This window comes from Dicentrarchus labrax, unplaced genomic scaffold (assembly GCF_905237075.1).
Source record: "Dicentrarchus labrax unplaced genomic scaffold, dlabrax2021, whole genome shotgun sequence".
NCBI classification, from domain to species: domain Eukaryota; kingdom Metazoa; phylum Chordata; class Actinopteri; family Moronidae; genus Dicentrarchus; species Dicentrarchus labrax.
The window spans coordinates 1,343,675-1,357,332 of NW_026136716.1; the positions used below are offsets into that span (position 1 = coordinate 1,343,675).

The 13,658-nt window shown below is 42.3% G+C and overlaps 1 protein-coding gene across 6 annotated transcripts in view; it reads right to left on the reverse strand.

Moving 5' to 3' along the window:
* agap1 (ArfGAP with GTPase domain, ankyrin repeat and PH domain 1) overlaps nt 1-13,658 on the reverse strand; it is a 135,540-nt gene that overhangs the window by 71,535 nt on the left and 50,347 nt on the right. For 4 of the 6 annotated variants that reach the window (XM_051426921.1, XM_051426923.1, XM_051426919.1 and 1 more), the window contains exons 2-5: nt 8,177-8,235; nt 7,926-8,013; nt 3,115-3,129; nt 353-438 (exon numbers count right to left, since the gene is read on the reverse strand). In XM_051426921.1, coding sequence (XP_051282881.1) covers nt 353-438; nt 3,115-3,129; nt 7,926-8,013; nt 8,177-8,235 — 248 coding nt within the window. The remainder of the gene's footprint in view (nt 1-352; nt 439-3,114; nt 3,130-7,925; nt 8,014-8,176; nt 8,236-13,658) is intronic. The other 2 variants (XM_051426922.1, XM_051426920.1) reach the window with 1 other exon arrangement.

Genomic DNA, 13,658 nt, shown 5'->3' on the forward strand with positions numbered 1-13,658 from the left:
AGAGAGAGAGAGAGAGAGGGGTGAAGAGCAGAAAGGAAACGGTTGAATTATTCATGAATCGTCGAGTTCTTCTGTCTAGACTCGCTCACATTAAAACCTCCATTTGGTCAGTTCTGAAATAAAAACCTGACCCACTTTCTCTGTTGTCACGAAGCCCCAAATCTCAGACAGAAGTTCTTTGTTCACACAAAAAGGCTCATAAACTGTAAAGTCACTTTAAAGATCACACCTCTGACCAGCGAGGTAACAGACTGAGGCTAAAGCTAGCAGCTAAAGGCAGTCTCTGTGGTTTGGATGTGAAGTTGAAACCCGAGCTCAGGTTTTTGGGGGTCTGTGCAGGTGCAGGACTCACCTGGGCCTCCGGGGGGCCTCCTTCATCTCGGATCAGCAGCAGGTGACTCTGACCGTCCACCACCATCTCCTTCTTAAAGCGACCGCCTGCCGGGGAAATAACAGCAGCTGTCAGAGGCAGCGCGGGACGGAGTGACCGCCGCTAAACACGCGATTAATGACAGCGATCGACTGATTGATTCGGTGAGAGACGATCAATCAATCAGAGCTAAATGAGAGGGAAGTGAATGTTTATGAGGATTAAAATGATAGACATGATTCACAGAGATTGTGAGGAGTGAAGCTGTGTGTGTGTGTGTGTGTGTGTGTGTGTGTGTGTAGTTTTTGAGGATTTTAATGTGAAAATTATACTTTTATTGTGAAAAACCCAGACTATAAATGTCTTAATAGATGTCTGGAGGAGATCAATTGTCTCTCATTGACATAAATCTTTTTAAACAGCCAGATTATTATTATTATTATCATTATTATTATTATTATTATTATTATTATTATTATTATTATTATTATTATTATTATTATATTATCCGGAGCTGAGTGCAGGAAGTTTGGGTCTGCAGAGAGCATTCTCCCTGAGGAGGATTTAAAGTGGAACATTTTAAGGTTAAACTCCGGTCAACTCTTCAGTCTCTGGCTCTCCAATCGGATTCTCAGGACGCGATTCTTTCCCACGGTTTATACGGTTTCATGTCAGGCTTGAGAAGCTCTGGATTTGACCTTTAACCTCAAACCTGATTTTGGCTGAGCTTCATAGTCAAGGTCGAGCTGATCGGCGGGTTCAGTGGGATTCACAGTAAACAGACAAATATCAGACTGAACCAAAACTTTTATTCACGCTAACTGAGGCTAAAGCTTTTTTATTATAACAACTGTTAAAAGACTTCTAGATTGAACAATAAAGTAGATAGTAAATAAAGTTGTTTGATTATTGATCATGAAAAATAAAAGAGAAACTTTCCCTCTTGTGAAAACAAACTGTGGTCGAGTGTTTTTGTCAGTGTGGGAACAAACGTGTCTTCCTGAGGATTTACAGGAAGTGGACGCGACTAAAAATGGAGTCCAGGCGTTATTTTGGGTTTCGGGAATCAGCTGATCTGTGAACAGCGAGGAGTCTGAGAGGGCTGACGGAGCCGCAGCGGCCGCCGCACGGAGTAATGATACAGTGGATGTTTATGTGGCGGCGGGAACACACACACACACACACACACACACACACACACACACACACACACACACACACACACACACACACACACACACACACACACACACACACACACACACACACACACACACACACACACACACACACACACACACACACAGGGTATTTAAAGCTTCACAGATGCAGAAGTTTTCCAACAGGAATGTTTTTTGGGGAAAAGGAAGTGTCATCCATCCATTACAGTGACTGCAGTTTCATTAACTGATGACTTTATTAATTAAGTGTAATTAATGGCTTCATAAGTGTGTAGAGTACGGCTCAAGTATCATTACAGCCTGAAATTCACTCATAAATATCTATTTTTGTTGATTTTTTACATGAATTTTATGTTTACTGATGCACTTTCTGTGTCTGTTTCTGGTTATTTGACTTTTATTCATTGTTTATTTTCTCAGTGAGCAATGTAAATGTTAAATTATTTAGTGTTCCTTATTTATTGGTCATTAATTAAAGCTTTATCTATTATTATTTAGTTGTAAAGCACTAACACCGTGTTATTAAAAAGGCATCCTCACCAATAAATCTGTGTTTAACTTGCTGTCTCATTACGTGATCAACACGTGCTGAAGGAAGCGTGTGAAGTGTAATTTTAGAGCGCTTCCTGTGTGCAGACGCCATGTTGTGAGGACTGACAGTGGAAAGCAGATGGCGCCGATAATGCTGAGTCGGCAGAGAGTGTGTGTGTGTGTGTGTGAGAGAGTGTGTGTGTTTACATGCACACAGCTGAAGAACATGAGGAGGGTGAAGTTACGATGAGTTAAAATCATTTTAACCAAACTAAGATTGTTTTGGGGGGGTGGGGGGGGCGGAGCTACGGGTTCAGTCTCAGCTTCGGGTTCAGCGGTCCAAACCGACCTTTAGGCGGCCATGTTGACTCCAACGCCATACGAATACATTTATTTTCAACCTGCACTTTCTGCCAGCTGACTGTTTTTATACGTAATTTAAATGTACTTTAAAAGATTTAAATCAAATTATTCCAGGAATAATGCATAATATTATATAATTATAATCCAGGAAGTGTTGTTTAATTTGGTATAAATTTTAGGTCAAATACAGATTTCCTTAAGAGAAAAACCCCCAATTCAACACAAATGAATATTCCTTAATTATCAATTATCCCCCCAGATCAAAATCTCCTGAAATGTGGCACAAGATGTGGCGGTGGGGGAAATGTACACATTATATGGGCGTGTCGCAAGATGGCTCAGACCCCGAGGCACGTTTCACCGACACGTATGAAAATCTGTAGCAATGTGTATCACGACCAAAGCCTCTTGGACCCAAACCCAACAGGCAGTCTTTACACGACTCTTTTGGAGGAAAACTTATGATTCATTATAGATAATGTGTCTATCCCGTTTCTGCTAATAAACGAATGACCAATGACGAGCATCACTAACAGTTCATGGCACTGAGTGGACACGCTGAACCCAAGCTGTTCTCAACGAGGCGCTGTCAGAATCAACAGACGGATGGATGGATGGGGGGGTGGATGAAAAGAGAGCGAGGTAGAAGAAGAGAGAGAGGATAGTTACCTGCATCCACGTCAGCTAGTTTACAAGAGCAGCCCAGAAAGAAGAAAGAGAGGAAACAGAAAGCAAAAAAAACAACAACCCATCAAAGATGCAGCCAGTTAATACATGCACAGTCAAACCCAGCACCCAGAGAGAGAGAGAGAGAGAGAGAGAGAGGGAGAGAGGGAGAGAGAGAGAGAGAGAGAGAGAGAGAGAGAGAGAGCGAGCGAGCGCTCATCAGGGCAAAACAGAGGCAAGAGAGAAAGAAAAGAGTTTTATTTCAGCTGGAGGTCAAAAAACATCAGAAAAACTCCTGCAGAAGAAGAAAGTGAAGAGATCGTGGCTGAACCTGAAGTTTTGTTTCACTGATGTTTTAGTTAAATGAGATTGTATGTTGGTACGTTCAGTTAATCAGCTCCTCAAGCAGGAAACAGTCCTCACAGACACCAATCAAATAGTCCCTGTAGGGCCGGATCTAGAGAGATATTCTTGTGGTATCCAGGGGGGGGGCAGAAACACAGATGATTTAATCACAAACACATTATCAATAGCTGCTTGGAAAAGCCCCCAAATGAAGATATTTGAACTATCCAAACTATTTTTAATAAGCTGTAAAGCTTGCATATGTAACAGTTGAGGACATTTGATTGATTTCAGCTCATTTAATGAGCTGAAATCTTCTACAGTTCTACAGTTTCTCACTGTGACACTGCTTCCTATTGGACGCCAACATTCACCTGCAGTACGTTCAGCCTGGAGAACTGAGATGTTGATTGCAGATGTCTGTCAGATAAATAAGTGGAGTAATAGAGCAGAGCAGAATCTCTGAACGCCGTCGGGCTACGTGTGCGAGCAGCATCAGTTCGGTGTCTGCGGGTGATTTCCCAACCAAAAGCTCCTTTTCTGTTTTAATGGATTCCATCTGCTGATCCAACACTCGGCTCAAGTTGAACTTTTGGGGTTTTTCGAGGGCATTTTCAAATTAGGCAACCCCCCTCAACTACCAACAACAATCCAACAAACCGGCACATGGTTGCTGTTGGTGGTTTACATTCCTGAAGATGGATCAGAGCAGATCACAGGTTTTCAGACTGATTGATACTTTCAGAGCAGCCGGTGGTTTCAGTTTGAGATCCACGATCCATCACTGAGCACATTTACTGAACTTTACATCCTTATTTACTGTCATCAACTCCTGCTGATGGTGCGTTTAAGGACACTCTGACGTCTGATATTTTAAGTAGATAGTAATAGTAGCAACTTTTGATCGTTTAAGCGAAAATGTTTCCTACTTCCAACTTGTGAATTATTAAGATTTTCTGTTTTTCTTTGTCTTAAGTGACAGTTAACTGAATATCTTTAGGTTGTAGACTGATGGTCAGAAAACAGGGTTCCCACTATTTTTAAGAAAAAATTTTCCCTTCTCAACAGTACAGGACAGTATCTTCTCACGAACGCTCATGTAATTTACACAGCCTGTAAACAACAGTTCAAATCAAGAAGAATTTATTGTTTTTTTTACAGGAAATACAGTTTCTAGAAGGTAAAAGTGTTAATTGCAACCACAGCGACAAATATCAGGAGTATTCTCAAACGCTTTTATATCAATGCCACTAAAACGTCTTATTCTTTTGAAGGATTCATTTTTTAATCCTTTATACAGATCTCTCTCTCTCTTATGACGTTCTTTTTAACTTTAACTACACTGTGTAGCATTGAATCTAAAACTACCTTGCCTAGAGGAAATTAAATCAACAATTAATCAAGAAAACAATCAGTATATTAATTGATAATGACAATAATTGTAAGTATAAGCCTTGATTGGAAGAGGAAGCAGCAGCTTTAATTGCTAATGCTTATTGGTTTCTTCTGGAGTGTCCTTGAATGCAGCACAGTTTTGAACGGCAGAGTTTGGATAAAAAAAAAACTCTACATGTTCAGAGAGATGCTCCAACCTGAAGAAGCTGCAGGTTTAAAGTTTGGGGCACTAGCTCGAAGTGGACGGACGAAGGAAACGGTCTCCCCTCATTAACGGGAGCCGATGTGAGCCGTCTGAAGCCGAGGCTCCAGTCTGCAGCCTAAGAATAGTTCTGGTTAGTGGCTTTGTGGCGCTGCGGTTGCCCTGCCGCTCGCAAGCCACCAGCTCCGCTCCCAATCAATCACCATGGGAATACGGGCTGCAGCTTATTTTTAGATCCCAGGAATTTAAAAACAACACATCAGCTTTCCCGTCCTCTTCTCCTCCTGAAGCTCCATTTATTTCTCAGTGGTTATGCAACGATATCAAAGCAGTTGTTGTTGTTTAAGTCCGAGCTGGATCGCTGCTTCCTTGATGGGCGACGGTGCCAAGTCATTAGATCAAAGATTTGGGGGAGCTGTTGTTTAGGGCTGGCTCGGATACGGTATGCGAAGCTGCTTGAAAAGCCGTGTCGTGTTGCTTTTGGCAGAGCCGCGGTGTAATTAAGGGCCGAGCGGTGGAAACAGACCATTGGGCATTTAGCGGTCTGACACTGGAGGCTGGAGCCCAACAGCCACACAGGGCATTTTAAGAAGAGGTACGTCACTGCTGAAGAAGATTTTCTCATTTTTCTTTGTGCACACCTCGGAAATAATCCGCTCTGGGGATTCCCCGACACCACCAACATTTGGTTTTTTTCCCTCGTGCTACAACTGCGCCTGTAGTTTCTGAGCAGCTTTTTGCTGATCCCTTGGAGTCCCTTTTTATCGGTTAATCTGCGATAAACCCCTCGAGTGACGTATTAATGAAATAATCTAACTGTTCTTTTGGCTGACTGAACTCTCAGTGCACTCCTCTCTTTTCCTGCGTCTGAACATCGGAGGCTTCGTTCCTCCACCGAGGGACCAGGAGCTAAAATTGGTTTGTGGGCCGATTCCGGGTGGGTCCCCACATGACAAAGGCAGCAAAGCCTGCATCTCAAATAAACTGCATTTGATGGTTTTCAAGGCTTTAAACATACAAAAAGGTCAAGAGGGGTTAATTAGCTGCAGCTCCACAGCGGTATGGTAGTTAGGTATTTTCTGGACTCGTGTGATCTGGATGGTTTTTCGGTTCCTGGAAGGGTACCACAGAATCTACAATAATAGCTGAGTCTAAAAAGAAAAGCTGTTAAAAACATTGAGGAGGGTGTAATTACCTCTATACTACTAGCTCACATTCACTATAATGTCTGAGTTCCTCTTTTAAAACACTATCACTTGCTGTAAAGTACTGCAAAGAATTCTGTCATCTGAGGCTTTTAATGTGAAACCTCGGTGCAGGAAGTTATTAACCTACAGTTTGTATAGCATGGCCTTCTTTAATAACTGACTATAGACACGTCCAATAATCAATTAAGGAAATTCCTCAATATTTGCATCCCCTTTCTTCATGGCCCATCTTTAACTTTATATCTCTAAATCATCTTTAACACGAGTAAACCGGCAGCTGACATTATAAAGTATCTTTGTTGGTGGCCGCCTGAAGGCAAGAGGTCAAACTACTGATAACCCTGTCCCAATAAAATGTCTTGATGCTGGGCTTCCCGACCACATCACCAGATCTCGACTTGTATGTGGACACAGAGGTGATCTCTGACCGGAGAGGGAGAAGGAAAAGACAACAGCTAAACCTCGACCAGTTTCTACTCTCTTCAGCCTCCAGAGACTAAAATAAGCTCCGGTAGTGAAATATTAAAGGAACATGGGGCTTTAGCAGAAGTGGGTCTTTGCCTGGGGAGGCTGCCGTACTGTAGAGCACGCGGGGGAGCTGGCAGCGGAGCAGCTTTAATATTGGATGAGGAATATGGCCGTCTCCGCGGGGCGTGCGAGCAGAGACACTGAAGGAAACCACAGTTAGCTTTTTATTTGTTCATGGAGGACGATATGAAACATTCAGGCGCTCTGGAGAGAAAGCGCACGAAGAGTAACCGTCATTAAAGTTTCATATACGCTACTGTGTCGGTCGGCTCGGTTATTCTGGACCGAATATTAAGTTATTCTTAAGGATAATTCCAGTTTATTACAACTTGGGTTTTACATTTTTTAGTGGTGTCACCGTGTTATCAGATCTCAGCCTTTAACTTGGTGCAATGTTATTGTTCCTCATAAAAATGATGTATTAAGCTACAAAAACCCAGAGTGTAATAAAACCAGAATGATCTGCTAACTGCAGGAAAGTGAGGGATGAAATCTTCACTTTCTCTTTGATAATGTGGATTATTTTTGACTTTGATCAAAACAAACTCTTTGAGGAAGACAGGAGTTTGGGCTTTAGGAGATTACACAGATTTTCAAAGAAGAAATTTAAGAAAAGTCTAAAAGAAATAAAGAGAAATGTTTCTATCTCATCTAATTTCTAACATTAATTTCTGAATTAAACTGGTTTCCTCCCTTTACCAGTAGAGACTGGAGCCTGTGTGGCTGCGTGAGTGAAAGCAGTTCACATTTGAATCTTTAGAAGTGAAGAAACTGGTGTAGAAGCGCCCTAAAATACGAGCTGCAGAGCTGCGTGACTCCCTTTATTTCTGCTCTGCTGGTCAAATCTGTGCTTTTGTTTCCCTTCGAGTGCAGAAGGAGCTTCTAGAGACACACAGCTGGGACTGTGCGCTCCGTGTCAACGTTTCATTCGTGCCTGCTGGGGTTTTTAATCCGCCCGCTGTTTATTATAAATTGATTTAATCTACTTTGCTTTTTGTTTTTATTTGGTGGATGTGATCTTGGAGAGAGGAGGGGCTCGTTGGTGGATGAGTTCGTTGAAATCAGTGAAACAGATCCAGCCAGATCTCAGAGAGACAGACGGAGAGAAAGACAGACAGGAAGAAGGATTTTCTTACCTTCAGGTGACTCTTCCTGGACGTATGTTCCTGTCAGGTACCTGTGCACCAGCGCTGACTTACCACTGGCCAGGTTACCCACAATGCCCTGGGAGACAGGGACCAGTCAGTGTTGGAGTAAGAAATGGATGTGAGAGTGTGAAACAGAAATATAAAGAAATGATAATAATAGTGATAAAAATGATCTCCTATTATTCAGTACAGTAAACACACGACCACTCAACGCTCAATAAGAAGAGATCTGAACTCACCACTTTCAGTTCTGGTACCGTTCGACTCAGTGTCCACTCCTGACTGTTCACAAACGCATCTGTAAGACACAGAAACAACAACAACACAACCTGTCAATCAAATGCAACAAACACGTGGTGCCTTCAGGTGCGATCGAGTTAACGAGAGATCTCACAAATGTTCCGAATGAACTACTTCCTTAAAATGTCAAAGCGATCTGTTTGTTGTTGTCAACTCGTCAGCATCCGCTTTGATTGTCCGTTACTTAGCAACGATGTTGGTGTGGCTTTGTACGTCAAGCACGCCGCGTTCTTGACCTGCCGTGTCGACACAACGACCTCGCGAGTTTGTGTCTGAGGGCACGGCGAGCTGCACTTGAGCGGACGGCGTAACGAGGGAACCAATCTGTTCCTACTGAGTGGAGAGCTGAGGAGGAGGAGGAGGAAGAGTCTTATTAGAGCTGACAGATGACTGACAGCAGACTGAGGGTCACGGCAGACTGAACAGGATAACAGGACCCGTACAGGCACAGAGAGACGACACTGAGGGAGACAAGATAGCAGAGAGTCGGATATCTGTCCTCAGAGCTTCAGTAAGTTCTCAGATACATCTGATCCTCTGAGTTCTGACAATGAACAATCTGAAATCTTATGATGAATGATTCGAGGTCTGAACATGAGGTTTCAGAGCTTCAGGTTTCCCAGAACAAACAGACAAAATCCCCACATTTAAACGATCCTCAGGGATCTCGTCCTCTCTCGTCCGCACTCAGAACAGATAGAAACACTTACTGAACTTGTTGTTTGAGCATGCGGAGACCTTCACTGTGTGTGTTTTGGGTTTTAAGACCCAGAGCAGAGGCAGCAAGGTTGAGAGGTCATGGGAAATGAGGGGTGGCGGTGGAGGCAAATTGATGTTCCTCCCACACTCATTCACTGTTAGTGTGTGCTTTTTGTTCAGATATCTAAGTGTGTGTTGTTGCAGCGCGATAGTGTCAGTGTTATCAGGGAGCTCTCATCCTTCACCACTCTTTACTCAACACACACACTCAGGACGTTAACGTAGTTTAGAACCACACTGAAACGTTCATTTGTCTAATTATAAACTGAGTTTTTTACAGTTTCAGTGGAAGACAGCTTTAAGCCACTTCTGAGTAGATTTCTGCTGTTTTCCAACTGTAGTCTGGTCTAGTCTGTGAAATTAAAGCCTCAATGACAACTAAAAACCACCTAAAATGCCCCTAGAAAGACCACAATACCCTCCCTGAAGATCTCAACAACTTCTTTAATATCCACCACAACCTCCTGAAGGAACCGTAAGAACCACTTACAAAACGACACTGGTCTGCCTTTACAGTGACGCATCAATACACAGACACCATTAACCCCGCTGGTCTCTGTGACACCTCAGGCCTCTGTGCTAAGTAGGCCAGTGGGCCAGGTCCACTTAGAGCCTTCAGTCCCTTTTTTACTAATTCATAAGCAGCAATCTGTGTCGGCCTGTACGCTCGCAATGTCTCTTTACCAGAGAGAGAGAGCCTTGATGTTGTCTGTGCATCCACAGGACTACCAGTGCGGTCCCGGATCTACAAATCTGATCACTTTCTGACATCTTATAGTGAAGGAGGTCACATTTTAAACAATATTCAAGACTCAAAAGGCTATATTTCTTCATATTTAAGAACTTTTAATGCCTTTAAGATTTTTCCAGGACTTACAAGCGTTAAGTTTATATTAGAAAAAGGTTCTTGTAAAGTCACATCACTTTACTGATTGGAGTGCATCTTTCAAAATCCAATTGGGTTCCAGACAAATTAGTTTTCTGCTTTAAATGTGAACTAAAACATTTATTTTCTTTACTTTTCACTTAAAAACACACATTTATAAAACCAGGTCCCCCACTCTTTCTTCACAATAAAGGACAGCACTTAAAGCTCACAAACGGTCATATCATTTCCTGGTGGGCCTAATATTGACACATTTAATTGAGTTTAGTTTTATTCCTGCTCGTTTAATGATGCAGAGTTCATGATAAAGTGTCTCAGGTTCAGTCCAGGTCGGTGGTCAGTGGTTACGGTTCCGCTATGATTTACCTTTGACTGTAACATTCAGCTACAGCCCGTAAACAGTTCAAATTGAGTAGAATTCATTTAATTTTACAGAAAATTAAGTTGAGTTTCAAATATGTAGGTGATCTGAGTGTTTCCATGACTGGAAAACTGGTTGAAAAGTTTAATTTTAAGCAGAATCTGGTTCAGAATCAGACCCGTTTCTGTTTGGTTTCACAAGTTCTGAGCAAAATTTATATTTACACGTTGAGTGCTACTGCCATACTGAATCATTCTTAAAAGGTAATTTTCACGGTATCACTACTACTGTTGCCTCCCACAGCTCAAAACACCAACAAACAAACAGATGTTGTGTTTTCCTCCAGATGTTGCCAGGATACAGTCTGAATCAGGAAGTAACAGCTCATCCTTTCATAGTAAAAGTTCACCCGCTGTTGGTCTCCACTATTATTAGTGCCACTGTGTGTGTGTGTGTGTGTGTGTGTGTGTGTGTGGTGTTGGTATCTGTCTGGAAAGAATCCAGATAGAAGCGTCCCTATTGGTCGGCAGACACACAGAGGGGGGCATTGTTGAGGTTTTTACAAACGCCGGCCTGTGTTGGTGCGACGCCTCCCTCTTTGCCAGGCAGGATGTTGATCCAGCTGCTTCCTGTTTTCGGGGGCCCTCCAGTTCCCCTATGCTGGGTTCCAGTACAGCCCTGGGACTGACAGGGATGGAAATCAATGGTGGGGCCGCGATTAGCCGCTCCGCCAGGTGACCCACCATCAGGGTGGTCACAATGAGCCGATTCAACTGGCTGCGGAGTTTAAACGGCAAAAATGGATGCTCAGTTTCAGTATCGATACCTAATGGAGGACAATGGGTTAATAGCTGAGGTGGGCTGCCTCAGCTGATAGCTGAACCATTAATACACTTTTATTAAATAGTCAAAATGTCAAAAAGAGGATCTTCTTCACTCAGCAAACACCAATAATATATCCCATAAGTGTGACTTCTGTTTAAGCTGTCAGCTACTAACTGCAGTGTCCAGGCTGACCGCCTCGGCTGGGAAGATATTCCTTAAATTCACATTTTTTTAAAAAAGTCTAGGGATGAAATGATTAATCCATTAATCAGTCAAACAACTGAATAACAACAACAGGATGATCTTTGTAAGTGTGCACACATTTACTGTCCTTATTGTCCAAAAAAAAGAAGCTCAGATCAGATCCTCTTTCTATTGGAGGAAGTTGGTAAAAAGCTTTTATGTTTCAGGCTGCTTCTGATTGGATACGTTACCTGTAAATATCAGTTTTTTGTCATATTTTTGCTTATTTCAAAATGTTTTGAATTGTGTCTAGTCCAAGGTTGTAACTCTTTTGTTCGGTTTTGCTTCGTTATCTACGTAGTTTGCTGTTTTTTTAACTGTTTGTTGGTTGTTTGTTATATTATTTTGAGTGGTTGTTTTTGTTTTTAAATTGAGGGATTTAAGGGAAGGTGGACATTTTTTACAAGATACAGCTGAATTACCAAACTTTACACCTGAGTAATAACTGCCTGTAACGCTGTGTAACAGTATTTGGTTTCCTGCGGCTGAGGAAAACACCAGACAGGCAGCAGAGAAATAAAAAAGAAATGCTGATTGGACAAAATTGTGTTGAGTAAGCAAGTGGAGGGAAAGTCCAGATGGGTTTCAGAGAGGCTTCTGGGTGAGAAAAAACACATCTGGGAACATGTGGGCGGCACACCTGAACTCAATCAATCCATCAACTGGCAAACACACACACACACACACACACACACACACACACACACACACACACACACACACACACACACACACACACACACACACACACACACACACACACACACACACACACACACACACACACAGAGCTCTTCATAACTGCATTTATGGGAGTTTGTGGAAGAGAGGAAGAGGAGGAACGGCAGGAAGACGGAGTGATGAAAGTGTCACATTAGTCAGCTGACAGCAGAAAACAATCAGTGTTTTCGATGCCCAACTCAATTATGTTTCATCTGGACTCTGTTAGAGAGCCATCGATCTGAACAAGTTATTTGAAGCTATAAAAAGGGGGTTCACTTTAGTCAACACCAACCCTGTGTTCATTCTAGAAAATGAAGAATCAATAAACGAGGACCGGAGGAAAGCAGATGGATGGAGATGATCTTCCTCCATCGCTCAGGGAGGAAAAACTTAGAAATGAGAGCGAGCCTCACGGGACTGAAAACACTCCTCCATCCCTCCATCTCTCCCTTCCTCTGTGCCAACACTGAGCTGCAGAACCAGGAGAGGAAAGAAAGACTATAACAGCACAGAAGAGACCTTCAAAGTGAAGCATCAGGACTCCTGGCGCACTCCAGAATAATCTCCATCATTAATTTGCTTTCATTTCTCTCGTTTGTTTCTATTTTTACGTCTGGTTGTCCCTCAGTGAGCAGGAGAACACGTATGAGCACAAACATGCTCAAGGTTTATTATTGAGAAAGCAACGTCGCCACATGATCACCGATCTCTGCTTCAGACAGACAAATGTGAGACGTTTAAACAAAAAAAAAGACAGAGGTTTCACCCCGGTTAGAAAGATTTTTCAAGCATCTAAACATCTTTAAAAGGAAGGGTTAAGGTAAGCACAAACCCACAAGAATACAATACTTTTTACCCTAAACCGAAAGATGAAACCTAAATCTAAAAATCTCAAGAACTTAAACTTAAAATTCAGATGGCTGTACTGGTGTGGTCGCATTGCTACAGGTGAAGGTGAGAAGGTGAAATATGATGCAGGAAGTTCAGTTCTAGAAATAAATCAATGAGCTTGAAAGTTTATCAGACACTAAAACCAATGTAACCGCACAGCGCCACGTTTCAATCCCAAACCAAAAGACTAAAACACCCAAGATCTTTGTTCCTGAACATAAAGAGTTTTCTGAGCTGAGCACGCATTTTAAACGTATTGTAGACTATCAAGCTCATCAAGCTAAAATGAGGATTGCCAAAAACTGAAGCACAACTTAAGACCCCACTCCTTTTTTAGGTTTACATACTTAAGAACCCAAGATTTTCATCCAGAATCTGAAGAACCAAAATCCTGTAATCCTGAACCTAAAAGGGGAAAATAAAGCAAACAAATTTCTACTTTCAACTACTTTCAAATTCAGTTGCAATTCCTAAATATTCAGTCCCACTGAGTGACATATTTGTGTTTTATGGGCCACACAAAGAGAGCTTGTTTATGTGAAGGCAGCTGGAAGACAGAAACACAACGGCTGAGACACAACAGGAACAAACAAGATAACAAGGTCTCTGTGACCCAAAATCCGCTCTAACAAGGTCTGAACTGCAGACTGATGTTCAATCAAACCCTCCAAACACGAGATCACTTTCAAATGTTTCAGCAAAACGAAGCGCGGCACGACCTCGGTACCGACCG